This window comes from Phalacrocorax aristotelis, chromosome 1 (genome assembly GCF_949628215.1).
Source record: "Phalacrocorax aristotelis chromosome 1, bGulAri2.1, whole genome shotgun sequence".
Taxonomy (NCBI): Eukaryota; Metazoa; Chordata; class Aves; order Suliformes; family Phalacrocoracidae; genus Phalacrocorax; species Phalacrocorax aristotelis.
This window is the reverse complement of record NC_134276.1, coordinates 94,594,115-94,613,066: the sequence shown is the minus strand read 5'-3', so window position 1 is coordinate 94,613,066 and position 18,952 is coordinate 94,594,115. Positions and strand designations below refer to the sequence as shown.

General features: G+C 45.3%; 1 protein-coding gene across 3 annotated transcripts in view; it reads right to left on the bottom strand.

Moving 5' to 3' along the window:
* The window catches only part of TSPAN7 (tetraspanin 7), a 127,799-nt gene extending 114,328 nt beyond the window's left edge, over positions 1 to 13,471 (bottom strand). For 2 of the 3 annotated variants that reach the window (XR_012661299.1, XR_012661300.1), the window contains exon 1: positions 13,224 to 13,402. Coding sequence is in view for 1 of the 3 variants with exons in the window: in XM_075098118.1 (XP_074954219.1) it covers positions 13,224 to 13,304 (81 nt within the window). In the remaining 2 variants the exon portion in view is untranslated. Of the gene's footprint in view, positions 1 to 13,223 lie in introns of all 3 variants that reach the window. The other variant, XM_075098118.1, reaches the window with a different exon arrangement.
* Between the last annotated feature and the right edge of the window lie 5,481 nt (positions 13,472 to 18,952).

The window sequence follows — 18,952 nt, the reverse complement described above, 5'->3', positions numbered from 1 at the left end:
ACTGTACTTTGTAGTTGTCCAATTAAAATTTAGCAAAGAAAACTGCTAGTAAGTCTTTGCAGCCATCGTAACATCCACTGCACGAGTAATCCTTCTTTAGGAAGAAGTCAGTCCAATTCCTAGGAGCACTTGACAATCTCACTCAGAAAATCTGACAGAATCCACAAATCACAAAATTCTGCATACTGGTCTTTACCCAGAGCTCAATGTTAGCAAAATCCTTCTTTGTATCTTCACGTCTGCGGCAGGGTAAAAGTAAGCAAACTAGCTTGTTCTGGAGGTCAACATTTAAACTTGATCCTGCTTGACACAATTGGTACATACCGTGGAGGCAACGGATCACTGACACTTAGCATGAAGAGGGTTAGGACATTCTTAGGCAGGCACACCGAGTTTCCTTCCTTTGGGGTAAGCGTGTCAACATGCTTGCTCCCCAGTCAAATGATCTTTCAAAACAGAGGTGGATATCCGTCTTCAGAAATGTGCACTTGCTTCCTTGAAGGAAAACCGTCCCCCCTCTATGCCCTGCATGAGAGGAATTTCCCCCCCCCCGCCCCCAACAAAAGGCCTTGCTTGATCTATGAAGTCAGGGAAGTTGCCTGGATCACTCCCAGCTGTTGAAGCCCACTCACCTGGGGGCCTGCTGTCATGGACTGGCAGCTCTGCCCCCGCTCCCAAGATACTGGGCAACCTGAAATGCTTTTTCCAGTGCATTGTGTATGCAACTTCAGAATAAAGAAGCATCACAGTCTACCAACTTCATAGCTCAGATACAGCCAGCTGCTCCCTCCAATAATCTCTTTCTACAAGCAGTACTCATTAGACTTCTCAGAAATACTCCCATACTCCACAAGCTACCTTAACAGCAGGTAAAATGCAATTTTTATTTCAGCTTGCTATTTCTGCAACTGAAATAAAATGTCAAAGTGAGTGCCGCAATGTAATAATTATTACAGTCAGGGACTTAAAATAACTGATTCACAGCAGTGCAAAATTTGACCAAACTGTTCCTTAGACATATTGCTTGACTTGCATCTGTGTCTCCGTCTATAAAATGTGCACGCCAACCATTATGTTTTAAGGACTACCACTGGTAAATAAATCTGAAGATTTAGTTTTCCTACAAGTAATTACACAATGCTTCTTAAGAACAACAGTATTGGAAGAACAGAGAAAACATAATACACAACTGTAAATGTAAAAAAACCCCACCTTATCAACACACAGGGAGCAGCCAGGCTCCCTTTTTTTTCTGATTTTAATCCAAACAGCATGCACTCTGCCGTGCCCTCTCATGCTGGCCATAACACTCAGCATCTATTCATCCACCATCTGATGCATGTGTGATCTCGCAGTACACTATCTCATCAGCACATCTACAGATCGAGTCTTTCGCTCTCACATTCTTTAGTTTAGGCTTTGTTTTTATAGAAGCTGCAAAATTTTAAATGCAATTCTACCTCTTTTGGGGTCCATTTAAGCTTCAGTGGAACAACCAGGCTTGAGAAGTGCACATCTCCTTGTGAAATGATGTTGTGCTACAAAATCAAAGGGCAATCAAAGCAAGTCTAGAGAGAGGAGGCAGAACTTAGCAAGTCTTCTGTCTTGACAGAGGAAGGGAAAAAAGGTTTATCCTGCTGAGATATCCAGCACAAGGATTAGCGATAAACCCTCCCAATCCCAACTCTATGGGAATTCTGTGGGATCCAAGCCAGAATAACCTTCTGTTTCACCAAACCTGAATATTAAGCATGGGTGAGTTTCAAAAACAATGAGCTGACTGCATAGAGAGTCTGGTCATATATGGTTCTCACTCATTTTAAGCAGAGCAAGATGACTTTGCAAGATATTTTATGTTTCATATGGACAAAGTTCAGTCCACCCACAGGTACTCATCAACCTCAGCTGACTTAATTCTTCTTAAAATGTCTTTTTATATCATATCCTTTTGCTTACCAGTATTGCACTAATATCTGATATAGAACAAACACGTTTTCAGAAGGCAAATGTTGCTGCCACACACACTTGGGCTTGGGTGCACACTGATCGGCTGGTGAACGGTATTAGAAGAAAAACTGGTTAACTGGCTGTTTCTCACTGATGAGGTGGCTCTTATTTTTATATCATTAACAGCTTGATTGATTGCCTAAAAGCAAAGACTTAGCATGAAATTCTTCTCAATATCCTTCAGATTTACAGGTCTGACATTTTATGTATTTTACACATCCAATGCTGCTGGAAAAAATAGGAAGTCATTTTGGTCTAATTACCCGGCATGATACTTCAAAGCCAAGCACTTCATGAAATTAAAAGAATAAATCAGCTACGTTGTTGTGGCTCAGTTATATTCTTGATCATTTGGGGACTGCACTGCTCTAGGAAACAGCCCAGCTCCTTGCTTTAATACTGGATATTCTTCAGGGTACAGAGATTAACCCTGTCTGGTCCCCTGGCAATCTGAGGTCAGCGAGCAAGGGGAGGGAACACGTTACATTTGATACTTCTGTTAAAAAATAGCTATGGTGCAGCATGCTCGGGTTTCCGTACGACAGGGACTGGGTTTGTTTTGGGTTAAAAAGTGCCCATAGTATTACATGCATGTCATGCCAGCTCACAGAAATTGAGGCAACTTTTCCATATCATTTTGAACAATTTCACTAGCTGAAAATGCTCTCTCCCACAGATGTACCTATTTTCAGTACAACCATCTTTCACGTCAGAAAGCAACTAGCTGTTGCTTATAAAACACAAAACTCCTGGAAGTGGGAGGTTTTATTTTTGTTCCCAGTTTCAGCTGAAAATAACGTGATTGCTGGATGAAATACTCGATTTACTGCCATGCTGGTTGGTCCAGCACATCTCCTGCAGCTTGTAATTTCACAGGCCGATGAGCACAGCGGGACAGCCCACCCACCCCACACCTGCCCACCCCAGGGCAGACACTGGCGGTGTTCTCACCGTCCGCCAGGCAACTGCTGGCTGACCCCCGGCCACGGCAGGGACCATCTCGGATGGGGCAAGGGCCAATGGTCCTGTCTTGCATGCCTCTCTGGTGAGTGTGCTGGTAAACATGGGTGCGGGTGGGTGAGTTCAGCACTGCACAGTGGCATGGAGGGCGCTGAGCTGCCCTTTCCATGCTGGGAGGATGCTCAGCAAAAGCATCACTTTGAAGTAGGGAGACCAAAGGGGAAAGGTTTAAAAAGGAGTATTTTTTCATAAGGAAGTATTTGCCTACAAGGCCACGGGGAAAGACAACAGGTGCACCACGCTGCCAGCAAGAGTTTTGCACAAACACTCTGAAAGCTGCACAAAGATCTGGCACATACTCGGTAAATACAACAAGGCCTTGCCACCTCCTAGAAAGGCTGTACGTAGTCCCAGTCTTACCTGGCATGACAAAAACAAACCTGTAATGCCATCCCCATGAACTACATGGTTTTTCTTTTTGAAAGGTTTGACCTTCCGTTAGTAAATCCTGATCCAATCCCTTTGCATCATCCTGTTTTATGAGAACAGGCAGCAAGGAATACACTGGGGCTTGGCTTGGATGTTCCAGGAAATAATACTAAAATTCTTCTGACAGCCAGGTCCCCAACATCTTTAGGTCCTGTTTTTTTCTTCAGGAGTTTTCAAACTGCACTCACATGCAAAAAAAGTCCGCAGGTGATGCATAGATGGTCTGTAAGTAGTCCTGGCACAGGAGAGAGCAGTTTAAGCCTCTAGGTCATTTGACCTGTGTAATTTAACTCAGCAGTTTTTCCTGAAGTATACTGGAAAAGAAACTCAGTCCCAGATTACACACAAGCTGATGACAACGTTAGCTTTCAACTCTAAACTGGGTCTGCTTTGACTGACTCATATACGCAGCTCTGCTGAAACCTAAACATAGTATCAATGACCTGTAAATGGGTAGAAAGTTAAAAAAAAATCTCAAAACGTGCAATATCAGCTGCTGCTTTCCTCCAAGACATTATTTTACAGGTAAATTGAATCACATTCTGTCTGCAATCAGTGCATGCCGCAGAGCAGGAAGTCCCAGCTGCACCAGTAAAAATGATCCCAGCGATGAGACGCAGCCATCAGGGAGAGGGTAACCTATCAGCATTTCTGTTTCCTCTTTGTTTTCAAAAGGAAACAGAAGTGACATGTACTTAATTATGTCATCATCCCAAGCCTAATTAGAGCCACTTAGATGTTAAGTACTATTGAAGTGAACTGCATACAGGAGGATTGAGTTTCCACCTTTTCTTCTGTCACTACATGCCTGGAAAGTGTCCTCTCTTATATCTTAACCTATTCTTGCCAGAATGAAAGCCAGGACTTTCCTGACAGATTTCTGGTGTTTTGACTGCCTTTTGATGCAGCGGTGGCAGCAGCAAGGTGTAATGAAAATGCTTTGGCCAGGAGGCTATTGGGGAACACAACAGAAATCATGGGATCTTCTCCCTTCCCCTTCACCATAGGAAATTTGCAGCAATCCTCCATCTCACACAGCTTTTGGAATTGATCTGCACGTGTTTGCATAAACTATATACAATGTCCTTCGTATTTTCTTTGGTGAGGTCAGAGCAGAGCATTTGGACAGCCCTAGGCAAGCTGCACACTGTCATGCACCTTTGCATTATCTTCTAACATGGACAAAAATCCGAATCCAGGCATACATCCTTGCAGACTGCATGGGCCTGCAGACCCCAGGCTCCTCATCTCTGCCACTGACTTTCAGTTCTGGTTGGGCCCCAAGCCCCAGATATAACTTTGAAGCCAACACACTTTATAGATCTTCAAAAAGGCAAGCCTTGGTTCTGCCTAACTGGACTGATTCAAAACATGCCATGACACAACCCATGATGCCATAAACTGGCCTAAGTATCAAGTCCAGCTACAAAAAACAATATTCTTGTTTCTTTGAAAACTTCTTTTTTTCTTTTAAGGATTTCCCAAATCACCAGCAGTTTTCATCCCTGAGAGGTCTACCTCCATCAAAAATTTCAGGTTTGGATATAGTTCCCATTTATTTTTATAAACTTACAAAGATGAGCACTTTTTCGTCTTCAGTTGCCAAAAACACTGAAAGGAATTTTCTAAACACTTCCAGGTTCTTGCCAGATGGAGACCAACCCATTGGAAATTTTGTCCAGTTAATAAATGCTTTTAAATTTACCAAAGGATTAAATCAGCATGGCCTAGCGGAAACTTCTGTTGCAGGGAACGTACTCAGGACCTTGCAATAAGAATAATTTCTTGTGTGCTAGGGGTGTGTTGTAAACATACTTTGCTGGAGGAGTTCAGTGGAATTTTCTGTTCCCATGTACTATATTCTCTGAAGCAGTACCTGTAATCTGGTCAGGAACAAGATCGTGAAGAACTTGTTAGCTTCACTGATAAACTCGGTTCTGTGGCATCAGCAGGTCGGAGCTGCTCATTTCTATTCAAATGCATTAAGGCACAGAGCGGTTATAAGGGTCATGCAGCAGGGGCTTCCTTCACTTCCCAGTTTTAGGGAAATGTTAGTGCTCCTTTTCCTTTGATGTTTACAGGGTTTCACTCTCTCCTCTTCCCTCCTCTACTCCTTCTCTGCTGCGCTATATACGCATGCCAACCTTTCCCTCAGGCCTGCTCCCAAGATCCACAGATGTTTGCAGATTAAGTGCATCACCTCATTATTCACAGCACCACACTCTCCTAGCAAATAAACTCTTAAAAAAACCTGCTTGAGTGTGAAAAAAAAAGATTTCAACCTCATGCATCCAAATGCACGTGGAGCCCAAACCAAACCCAACCTTTTCTCAAAGCTCACAGCAGATAACTCTGAGAAGAAAACGATGCCAAGATACAACTTCAGCCTTCTTCCCAGCCTGGGCTGCTCCGCAGAGTCCTCCTGCCTTGTGGTGCATCCAGCCTGGCCTCTGGGAGGGGGTCACCGTAGGTGCTGCACAGTGACCAGCCACCACCTGAACCCAGCACAGCAATTCAGGGAGGTGGGGAAAGTGAGAAATGGAGAGGGAAGGGGGGCTGCTTGCTTCTTTTAAGGATTTTAGCACTGTCCCCAGAACCATATAGATGAAAAAAGAACATCTGGAAAAGATCTTGCCAAACACTACATGGAAATTACAGCAAAATTAACATTAACAGCATCGCTTCCAGAGCTCAGAGAACAAGCTCAGCTATGAAATAACGATAATCCAGTAAGACACGAGCATGCCATGCTTCAGAGTCCCTTTAGTACAAGAGAAATTTAAATGCTTCCCTCTCAACCCAGAACTGTTATAAAGTCATAACATATAAACCATCTGCCCACCACAGTGAAAGAGAGCTAAGAAGGAAAGAGGTCTGCTCGACTGATGTGAAGGCTCTATTCTCTGAGAGATTATTAAATGCAAATTAATAGTGATGAGCCTAAAGAAATAACATTATGCAAATACAAATGGCCTTACAGTAACTGTCATCTGCTTCCTATAGTCACCTCTCTAGTCTTGTATTTTATTCTAAAGATTCAGTCACCTAGGTCTGCAAGACACTGAAGTCAACAGGATTTTCACCCACAAATTTGATGGATGCAGAACAGAGTACTACAGCAAAGCTAGCATCTGTGTAACAAGTATCATTGCACTTAAAAAGCACATGAAAGATTGAGGATGTTTCTGCAAGCTCACATGCACAAAGAGCCTTTCTAGATACTCATCTGTTAACTCACTGGCACATAAATCTATAGGACAGCTGCAACAACCGAAGAAACTATGATAAAAATCCAGAGAAGGAGACAACTAATGATACCAGGTAACCTAATTTACCTCCCTGACAGCAGACGGAATTGATAAATAGTCACATAATCAGAGATAAAATCAGATTCCTGGATCCATTTTAAATTCCCTTGGTTTATCTCTGGTAATTGCCTCCATTTCCTTGACGAACAAGGGTGGTATGAACCAGCACCCAAGAAAAAGGACTGTACTGTCTTCTCAATGGAAAAGTGCTAACAAGGCCTCCAGAGCACCTTCCCTTGAATTTGTATTTACACTATTTAGGCCACACAACTAGTTGATTAGAGCAGGATTGAATGCTGAGCAGCCAAAGTGTTTAATACACATATAGCAGTACTCCACCATACCCGTATCCCATCACCTGTGAAAGAGCAAAGGCTTCTGCCACTGCTTTTTATGAATGCATTCTGTGTCTTCCCAAATATAGCCAAACCGCTTCAAGTCACCCACTATCCCTCTTCACAAGCCCAAACTGACCTGTTAATATGAAAAAGTTACCATCCCCAAACCAGAGAACTGTCCAGATACAAACTCCAAGGTCAAGGTGCAGCAGGTGCCTCGTCAAGACGTAAGCATACTTACACAAACAGCAAGAAGAAGAGGAGTATTTAAACGACAGCAAAGTCAATTACTCCTTAAATGAGGTGTACAATGCTAGTTTGTACCACACACACACAATTTTCAGAACGTGAATGGGCATCAGCAATGCAAAAACTCACTGACTTGCCAACTCCTCTGCTGCAAAACACACAAGCCAACTATACTCGTAAAACCAATTTCCTGCCAAGGAAAACAGTGTGATATCCTCGCGACATCTGAAGGCACAACCAAAGCCACACTGCAGCTTTCCCCCGCGCCATCCCACCCACGGATGAGCCTGGGGGACAGGCGGGGACTGCCCCCGCACCTCCTCCCAGCACACCCGTGAGAAACAGCCCAGCACTCGCGACGGAGCGCAAGTGGAAGTCACAGCTTTACCTTCTCTGTTTACTGAGAAGCAAAAGCTACCCGTGTTTACCAGCACACTGACCAGAGCTGGCATGCTGGCATGGCTCTCCTCTGTTAGGATTAAGGGGGTTTTATAACACAGCTGTGATAAAAACAAAAAAAGCCCACCAGAAACCCGCAAAAGTAAGCCCAGTCAGGTGAGTACCCCAACAGGGAATTTAGAAAGCTGACTCTGAAGCTATGTTTTTAAACACCATCTAGCTGTTTTGTTTTGGTTTTTTTTTAATCAGTTGTTTATTTAGCCAACAGAATTCACCTTGGGCTATGCTCACAAGAAAACAGCATTATCTTTAATCTTTCATGTATGTCATTATGAGAGCAGAATGGGAAACAACTGACTTAAGGAGGCAGCTGCGTGAGGTTTGTGCCAAAGCAATGGAGCACTTCAAACCCATCACGACGGGGATATCGTGCATTTTTGAAAGTGTAATTTTTCTGGATTTCAGGTAACTTAAGTATGAACAAAAACATTTCTTTGCAAAAATATATCAATAATGACTTTGGAGTCAATGGAACCATGGAAAGACACAGCAATCTAAGCCACGTGGGAAAGGTAAAACATTTCTCAAGATATTTCTTTTAAAACTGTCTTCTAACAGATATTAACAAAATTTGAAAGAAAAAACATAAGCATGGTATGTAAGAGATATTAAAAAGACCAGACACATGCAGAAACCAATGCAGAAGCACTAGAAAGAAGTTCTGGTGCAAAAACCAGTAATTTCAGCAGCCCAGCTGGACATTCATAGTGAAGATGACTAATGCCACTAGTAACTCAAAGGGACAAGCAAATTTAATTCCATATTATAATGCACGGCTCGAACGGCTGCATTTGAAGATGGGTCAGCAGTTTAGCAATAAATTTGCGTTGCAGAGCAGGCCGCCGTGCTCACCCTTTGTCTCAGGCGTTTCCCAGAAAAGGGTTTTGTGAACTCCCAAAATGGTGGGCGAACGCCACCTCTGCCGTACCACTGCAGCGTGAGGACTGGGAGCTGCCTGCCCCGACGCCGCAGCTGCTCCCAGCCCCCTGCCTCTGGCCTCATTTTCAGGGAAGCCTGAGAGAAGAGGGAGACAGAGGGGCTGCTTCTCCAAAGCAGACACCAGCTCTCCCCACACCACCCACGCCAGAGGGGGCCTGAGCCCCTTCGTCCTTCACAGAGCCATCTTCTGACCACCCTGAGCCCTCCACGCCGGTGACACCGCATTCCCGCAGCCACCAGAGGAACTGGCTAACAGAGAATGAACGATATGGAAATTTCATATGCAGTTTCAAGCTGTTTTAAAATCACAGCTCCGGCTGTGGCCTTGCAGCCAAGCCACGCTTACCTGTCCTGCCGCACTCCGGTCCACAGCTCTCCTGCCACCTGCTAACCTCCAAGGGGTTGTACCGGGACGCACAAGTCCATTTTCCAAGTGATAAAAACTTGGAAAACTAAATTACTACCATTGCAAATAGGTATGTTAGTTCTGATTTACCACATAGCAAAAGACAAGCCAAGTTCTAAGAACCTAATTTAGTATCCAAAACATCAATCTTGATCAGAAGATGCGCTACAGATCAGTGACTCACCTTGGAAAAATATCTGCATGGAAACTCTATTATATGCTTTTATTACATTAATTAACAGCAAGAAATGCCCACGCCAGCAGGACAGCACACACAAAGAACTCATTTGAGTGCCGAGTGTCTCACAGGGCCTAAAATCGGAAGCTAATCACTTTGCTACGGTGCCTGTTTGGGTCAACAACAAGCTTTGCATGGAAAATGAAACCTATTTGCTGCAGCCCTGTAACTTTAAGGAGCAGTGCATGCACCCTTAAAGCTCCCTCCCAAAACACATTGAGGCAGGATGTTAATTTGATAACGAAATATATTTCAAAGCCTGCAATAAAATATTAAGTATACACACATTTTTCTGACACGAGATCACTTAAGAACTAGACACATATAAGATACTGAGGGGTGCTTAAAGGTTTCACTTTGAATTCTAATCCAAAATTCATCTTCCCTTAAAAACAAGACAGGTTATACCTCAGATTTCTATGCAAGCAATTTATGATACCCAAAAGGTAAAAAATAAACATAGCTAACAGCCAAGCAGTCTTTTTACTGGCTTTTTTTAATCTACTAGTTCCAAACCAGATGCATGCAGTACAGAATTCTGATTAGAAAAAAAAGGCTGTTGAATTTTATTACTATGTCCCTTAAGGACCAAAAGCGGTAACCCTAGGCATTTAATGTGTTCTATGAATAACAATACATATGAGCACATAAAAAGCTTGTTATCTCTGTTTATGGATTTTTTTTACCATGTTGATATATTTATGGAAAGAAGCTGGGAAGTATGGAGAGGAAGCTACCAAAATAACAAGTAGCATTAAATAAAACCTATTTGGAAAGGAACAAGCTACGCAGTATGAAATTTGAATGAACCGTGTTTCTTCATTACCGCCCTGCAGCTCCCTTGTAGTCAGTGGACCCTCATTTAATGCTTATACTAAAAGCCTTCATCTACCTACATCTCACCCATTGATACAAATGCAACTCATATTTAAGCCTGACAAATAATGACTCATGATAGGAATTTTCCGTGTACATAAGATTTTCTTCTTTTATAAACAATGTAAACAGAGAAGTCCTTCTAGATGTTTCAAAACAGCTCACTGGATTCAGAGATACATCTTCTCTCCCCGTCCCCTCACATCACAACACACAATCACCTGCCCAGATATCCGAAGGGTTTCCACAACATACCTCCCTGTCACAGGACCACTCTCCTCCATGTATTATACTGCAACTCCCTCCCAACAGCCAGGAAAAAACCATACAAACTGCAGCTAAGCAACGCAGGGCTTTCTCCTTCAGAAATTAGCTTACAACCTCTCAAAAAACCATGGGTAAGCCGTCAGAATAAAATGCTACAAAACAGTCATTTGTGGCTCTAGTAAGTTTTCCTTCTGGTATTTAAGTAAGTCCAAGAAATAAATTTTTTAAATAGTTCCTCCTATGGGAAGGATTCAGTATTTTCAGCTCTGAGAATTCACAGGAACCAAATTCAAGTTACGCTGATTCCAGAGCCAGCAGCTTGTGAGAGTACAAAGAGCACCCCAGAAAATAATGGAGGGAGTTTGAGACAACTCCGCTCATCCCTCAGGTCTCAAACTTGCCTGTAAAAAGGAAATGTGGAAACGGCCAGAGCATACCGTGTTTCTGCTCTACTCATGGCAATGGGCGCAGCCTTCCTCCAGTTTACGTTACGTGGGTTGATTCAAAGCCCAGAAAGGGGCCAAAAATGTGCATTAGATTTTTGTTTTCTGTGCTAAAAGGAAGAACAACTGAGAAGACTTGGGGTCTCCTGTCGACTACTCTGGACCTTTACCAAGCCCTTTGTTGTCTTCTTGCATTGAGATCTGCCTAGGTTTCCCTAGGTTGATGCCTTCAGAAACCAGATGCAACAGCAAGCATGATGGAAAAGAAATTTGTTCTCTTTTGCTGATGGTTGCAGGATTCTGTCTCCAGCCGTTTTATTTCCTTCCTCCTTTTCCAGGCTCAAGGAAGAGGACAAACAGACAGACACCCTGATAACTCTCATGAGTGAGTTAACTGCAAGAGCCACATTAGTGGGCCATGCCCTTGGAGAAGACCGGGACACAGGGGAGCCTGACAGACAGTTCAGAGGAACCCACCAGCGCAGACGCATTGCTGTAGCCCAAACCAGAGCTCAGCTGTGCTATTTACCCTATGAGGTCCCAGCTGTCAACCTGGCCTGGCATCATGACAGCCTACAGCACGAACGCCCTTTGCCAGCTGCTTGGCTCAATGTACAATTCTCCCTTTTTTAATGAGATTAGCGTTCATGAAATGTGCTAGCTCGACGGGCATGCCGATTTAAGTCCTCTGTTTATTCAGGCTACAGCAGATACAGTGGTCACTTTTAAAAAGACGTAATGTGGAAAGATGCCGCGAATTCACCAGAGCTCCTGCAGTTGCTCATTAATCACAGGAAGAAGAGGGGTTTCCTGTACATGCGTTGAGAACAGAGCACTGGAAAGGATGAATCTTTACATTGTAGCAAGTGTATAAACTCAGCAACCTACCTCCTTGAGACTAGCATGAAGGATCAACTTGCCAACAAAAAAACAACAGATGATGCCGGCTGCCTATCCATTTCGGTCATCAGACACATCTGCTGCGATCACCACCGAAATTGTTAAAAATGAAGGGGGGGAGGGGGTATGTTAAATGCTGGGGTGTCAGTAACGCAGAGGTACTGCCGTAAGCATGGATTAGCAAAATGACTTTTGGGTATGCCTTTTTTTTTAATTAAAAAAAAAGCCTACGAAGTTAAAGTTGAAACAGGAAAAATCATATGTTCAGTATAAAGATGTAAAACATTATTTTCCATGAATAAGCAACTCTTGGTTTAGAACGCATTTTTAAGCAGAATGATGAAAATTTGAGTTACTCAGTTTCACAGGCACTTTCCACAGCATAAAGCTATTAAATCAATAATGCACAAATCAGCTTCCCTTGCTAGGAAACGACAAATTTGCTTCAGCGTATTGTATCAACGATGTGCAGATTACAGTCTCTAACAGCACACAGTGGGGCCATTATCATATGCTGTCACCATGTACCATTAAAAGGTCTTTAATCTGCAGATTGCCGCCACAATACGCTGCTCATGCCAGGGATCTGCTGAGTAACGGGCCGGGATGCTGCGAAAAAACCTCCAGCCTCCGGGGTCGCCTGAAAAAAAAAACCCGGTTTCCCCATCAGTCAATCACTGCGACTCAATTAATGTATCTGGGTCATAAAAATGGTTTACGGGAGCCTGAGCCGGGTTATGAAACGCAGGGTGGCGGATAGAGCGGGCGGCGGTGGAGGTGAGCGCCCGGTGCGCCCAGGTAAGGGCCGGGCCGAGCACCGGGGACGGGAGGGGGTCGCGGGGGGTGCGGGGGTGGGGGGGAGCACGGAGGCGGCAGCCCGCGGCGGGACGGGGGTGCGGCAGGCAGCGGGGGAGTGGGGAGGCCCCGCAGCCCCCCCACCCCGGTCCCGCCGGCCGGGGAGGCGGCGGGGAAGCGGGCGGCAGCCGAGGAGACCCCCGCAACTTTCCCCCGCCGGCAGTCGGTGGGATTTTCTCGCCGCAAGAAGAGGCAAAAAAAATTATATCTATACATATGTGTGCATGCATACATATATATATGTGTGTGTGTATATATATATATGTGTGTGTATGCACAGATCCATTCCAGCATCCCTAGAGCTGCGTCCCCGCAGCGCGCACGACTGACACCCCGGCGGAGCCCCCCCCGCCCGCCGCCCTCCCCGGGCAGGTGGGGGCCGCGGGGGTGGCGGGCCCCGGCCCGGAGGTCGGTCGGTCGGTCGGTCCTTCGGTCGGTGGGTCTGTCGGTCGGTGTGTCGGTGCCCGCGCCGCGCCGCGCCGCACTCACCCAGAAGACGAAGGAGTAGATGATGAGGAGGGTTTTCAGACACGTTATCACGGGTTTGGTCTCCATTCTCCTCGATGCCATAATACTGAGATCCCGGCTGCAGGCTGGGCGCGGGAGGAGGAGGAGGAGGAGGAGGGAGGAGGAGGAGGAAGAGAGAGGGAGGGAGGGAGGGAGGCGGGGGGGGGGGGGAGGCGGAGGGAGGTGAGCTCAGCGCCGCGCTCGCCCCGCCGCGCCGCCGGTCCCGGCCCGGCTCAGCGCCCCGCCTGCCGCCGCCCCCCCGCCGCCGCCGCCCCGCCGCCAGGGGGCGCTGCCCGCGGGGCGCCGCCGCCGCCGCCGCCGAGGGGAGGGGGGGGCTTGGCGGGGGGCGGGGGGGCCCTCAGCGCGCTCCTCAGCGCCGTGTAACTCGCTGAAGCTTCGTCTGCGGGGTGGGGTGGGGGTGGTGGTGACAGCAGGGCACCGGGCTCTGCCGCCCCAGGCTGAAATTTGCAGGAATATCTCGGGGGGGTGGAGGGGAAGGGCCTGGTTTTGAAAGACGAAGTGAAACACACATTCGGGCAGCCCCTTTTGCTTTTGCAGGTGCTCACAGGCGTTACTTGGCCCGCTGGGCTGCTTGGGGAGATGGGGCTGGGAAGTCGGAGCTGGACAGGGAATTGCCCGTATGGGAGGAAACGTGTTTTGGTGTCAGGATGAAAATCTGTGTTCGCGCTCAAGCGGTACGGAACTGGAGAGCGGAGCAAGAGCGGGCGGCACAGGTTTAACCACACTTTGGTTACAGCCGTGTAATACGGGTGAGCCAGGCGGTATCTAAGAGCAAGAGCTCTGCGGCGGATCCATTTGAGGGGCCAGGGCTCCTCCGGCTCTGCATCGCTGACATGTCTCCCTTCGGCAGCACTAGTGCACGTGATTGCGTTGAGACAGTAGGATTTACGAATGTTACCTTATAAGAGCAGGTCATGAAGCTGGGATGCTGTGGGAGCCAGATCCCTAACCTTGGCTTCACCTCAGCCTCGAATCTGAACTCTATCCTAAAACTAATCTGGACACTGAGCCCCAGATTAAGCTAATCAGAAACCTTGTACTTCTGTATGTCTTTGAGACCCTGAGCTTCAGCTGGAACAGACCTGGCTCATCTTTGCTGGGACAGGATGGGCTTCGAGTGGCAACACACCCTGGAGAGAGAACGCAGCCCTGGAGAAAGCCTGCTTCTCGTTATTGTCACGGCAGCTTCCAGCCCACCGCAAAATCCAGCAAGGGATGGAAAGCAGAGAAATAACCTTATTAGTCTAGGAATGGGGAAGGAACTGATCCTGCAGAGCCCTGGCAGCAGCGCAGTGGTGTGGGTCTTGCCGGCCTCCTCTGGGTGGGGATAAAAAAGGCTTGTGGTGTGGCTGCCTTCAAGAAAAGCATGGCCAGAATGAGTGTGCACACGTACCTCAGTAGCCCAAACTGCTTTCAGGTTGTTCCCTTCTGTAGTTCACGTTTTGGAGGAGGGTATGTGTGCATGGGAGCGAACGCATGTCCCTCCCAAATGGTGTGCCAGCACACCACCCAGAGCAGTGCTCCGAACTGCACTTTCTACTGTATTAAAATCGAATCAAGGTCAGTGCTGAGCCACGTATCTCGTCAAGCTACAAAAACAAGATAGTTTGCGCAGCTGAGACATATCAAAGTGATAAACCAGACTTCGCCATTCAAGGGTTCAAAAAATAGAGAGAGAAGAAAGGGTACCTGAGCATGTGATTTTGTAATATGCAGAAGTTTTGCCATGAAGGCTTCTGCAAGATTTTGCTGGGTTTGACTTATGACTTTAAGAGCTGGTTATTTTAATGGATAGCCTACTGTTTCCCAAAACAATGAAGGCATTTAAAGGGTGCTTGGAGGGGGAGTATTCAGCAGGAGATACCGTTTTATGAAGGAATCACCACTTTTGTGGAAAATTCAGATGACGGGTGCATAAATCTTTATTGACTTGGCCATTAAAATGTAAATAAGTGCAGCACTGCAAAAAATTATATTGACACTAATGAGTTATAAATATTCACTGTACAAAAGTTACAGTAAGACTTTGACAGAAAATAGCTAAGCAAGACCAGGAGAAACTTTTCTTTCTGCCCCTCACACAGGGGCTGTAGAAAACATAAATGCTGCTGTCACAGGCCAGGGGAGAGTAACCATTTGTTCCAGTAGCTATGGTTGTACCTCCCCTCCCCTTCAGGTGTTTTTACGAAAGTGTGAGACCACATATCAACCAGAATTTCAGTATCCAGCCAACAGAAACCTTGTATGGCTATTTTGGTAGACGCTGATTTTGACAGACTCGCATTTTTTGCCAATAGCACGTGACTTTAGGTCACTCCGTCTTGTAGTGCCTAGTTTGAGACACAGCCCCTGAGTCTTCTCACAAGGATGCGCTGGGGATTTAAACTCCATAAATGCCTGCAGAGCCTCCCTTTACAATGTTGTTAAATTCAGAGGCTTATGCACCAGGGAACCTGAAAGAAAACAGAGGTGCAAGAAGAAAGGTCCACATCAGGAAATACGGTTCCTTCCTCCACAAATGTCAGTCCCTAGAGGGGATGATGTCCTGAAAACTGAGAAACAGAGACTCCATGTTATCTCCACCCAAACTGACAAGACTGTATTTGGAAGAACACTGAGTTACTTTTTGACATGCAGTCAAACACCATATACCTTATTGGATATAGATGCAAATGTGAGATTAAAATTGGGAATGTCTGAATGGAGCTGGACATAAATCTATCTCATTACAGGAAATATCATTAAAATATGACCAAAGCACCAAGCCATCAAGAATTTTAGGCTTAAATTGCATTGCCAAACAATTGCTAGCCTTCATGTGTGCACTGGAAACTTGTTTATCTTTTAAAATTATTTTATCATATTTTTGCAGATTTGGGAGTGCAGATTTTCAAGTATATTTCTTGAACAAAATCAAAGCACATCTTTCTAAAGCAAAATACATTTTCAGTTCTGTAATCCACGTTTGCAAAGTTGGGAACATAATAGCTCTTCACATCTCCCCGCAGAGAGAACATTCTTGTAGTTATTCAAAACAGGGCATTTTTGCCTAGCTGTGTCACTTGAAAAATATTTCTTTAAAACACTAACAGTTTGCAGGGGTTTATTCTGACAATCAGTGCCTGTGAGCTCCTTTTTCTTCATAACGCACAGGGAATATCCTCGTTCTTAACAAATCTGTCTCCAGCGCGTCGGTCTAGAAGGAGCACCTTCATCCCACAGCAGGAGAGCATTGCACTATAGAAAGTGAAAATGAGGACTTCCATCCTTACCTGAAGCTGACATTGGTTACTTAATGGTTAAATGGAAACTTTTTGGGGAAAGTGGTGGAAAGATGTGAAGAGCCATTGTACTGAGCGTGATAAGGCTTCACACCCTTCTACAATTATAGCAGGTGTAATGAAATGCGGTGCTTTCTTCTCTTCATGCCCACTCTGGCCTTCCCCAGATTCCCCGGGGGACCGTTGAAGGTAAAGGCTGCATCCTCTGTTGTCCTTTACTGGGCATTCAGGCTTACAATCCACACTTGCTTCAGCCTCCCTGGAGATCAGAGGTTTGGGGTTTTTTTTCCCTTTCACTTGTTCCTTCCGTCTCAATGTTGCCTGCCAGCGGCTGTCCTCAGCTAGCGGTAGCTACAACCTGGGTCAGTCCATTGCAGAGTAAAGACAACCTTTTTCGCAAAAGGCAGAAAGCTGAGGGAAAAATAAAAGCCTGATAATTTCACTGCACTCGTGTCTCTCGAGTGAGTTCAGGTGGCTCCGTACAGGTCCCACCGACACCTCCGCGTTGTAATTAGGATCTAAGAAAGCAGAGCTCTCCCATGGCAGCCAGTCCGTTACGTGGCTGGTAGCTGCACGCTTTTGGCAGGTGCATCAATGGGACCAGCTTGTGAGGCCTAAGCCCCGAAATGTGTCTTTCAAGGAAGCTTCAGGCTTTATATGTCCCCAGGGAACCCATGGGGGGTACACAGCCAATCTCAGAGAATGATTTGCCGGAAAAGACCCTGTAAGTAGGCAAATGTAGCGTTGACGAAGTCAACCAAGGTATGCCCATTTACAACAACCAATGAAGAAGATCCAGACTCCTGCAGCACAGACGTAAGGGAGCAAATAAAGACATCAGCTTTAGTAGTTTAGCAACAAGTATGAGTCAGGCTGAAACACATATTCAGCAGCAATTCAGGAGAAAGGGCTTGTGGGATGGCTCTGCAGTATTGAGACCATAGTGCCACCTCAAAATTATGAGCAGCGGTTTGTGTTTACAGAAGTAGTAATACTAAGAAACTTTCTTAGACCTTTTAAGAAAGTCTTAGGATGCTTTATAGGAATGCACATCATGCTTTATGAATTATGCTCAGTAAATTAAGGCTTTTGGCTTATGTTAGGCCAAAAAGAGAGGTCAAGGGAATAAGAATCAAAAGAAGTGGTTTTAGGAGAGAAAAGTGGTAAAAGTAGTGAACTTTATACCTCTAACAACTCAAAGCAAACAGTTACAAGATCAAAACTGGTACAGAGTTTAGCAAAACTGAAGTAAAGATTATAGTCTCATACCCCTGGAAGCCAGATGGCAACTAGATATGTCCACTTGCCATATTTTATAATAATTATTAGACAATAAAGAAAGGGCTCTGCCATGCTGTGATCTTCCTTTGCCCCTGGATGGTTCCTTGCTGCGGGGACAAAAAAATTCTTGATTTTTTGCAGCTTTACTTCTGAAGTTTCAGCAGCTTTGTCCGAAAAGCCAACTGTGTGGAGGCAGGAGGGAGTGTGTGGTGGACAGATGTCCTTCACCCTGTTTCCCTTTGGAGCAGGTATGTAGTATCTGGCTTTTATCAGTAATGTCGATACAAATATGCTTTTCATAACTTTCCCTATTTCTCAGCAAATACCTTGATTTAAAAGGCAAGTTTCTAGCTGTTCTGTAGGCAGGCAATTCTGATGGCTTGTGATGACTTTCCTGGTTACTATAAAACTATGCAAAGTGTCCTCTCTGAAGGGAGTGGAACAGAAAGACATTTGTGACTAAGTATAACTACCATAACAGGATAAATTAAGATCACCAGCATTTACAGAGAGAGGGTTGAGGACTTGGAAAAGATAAGAGGTCAGAAAGCAGAAAAATACGCAAAGATCGTATCTAGATTATTCCAGGAGAAGCATTATTACATCTCCAAATGATACGAGTTTTGACACACAGCAAGAAAAAAGGAGCCATACAATTTTCTAATCTTCGTCTTTAGCAATAAAGTGACAATTAACCCTGCACATTTGCCAAGTCACTCAAATTGGTTTGTCGCACTCTGTGGTTTCTCTTTTTTTATTGTTTTCTTTCTTTGTAGTTCTGAATACGAGCGCCACATTTTGTCATGGTGTCCCTGGAATACCTGGACATCTTCTTAAGGTCAGTAGGTAATTTACAATTACCTTGGGAGGAATGAGATAATATCTTCTTCTGGAAAGATCAATGTAAGCTGTTAAAAAGCACCTGTGAGACCCTCCGTGTCCATGATTTTCTGTCAAAAAGCGTGGTGGAGCAGCACCTTAAAATTTGAACACCAGAGCACTCGATACTGTTTCCACTTTCCTCCTTTTCCTATCTTGAATGTGCCGTGATTTGTTTTCACTAAATTTCTCCTAAGGCTGCCCTGAAGCAAGTGCAGGCAGAACTGGGGGTCCTGGTCTGTTCTCCAG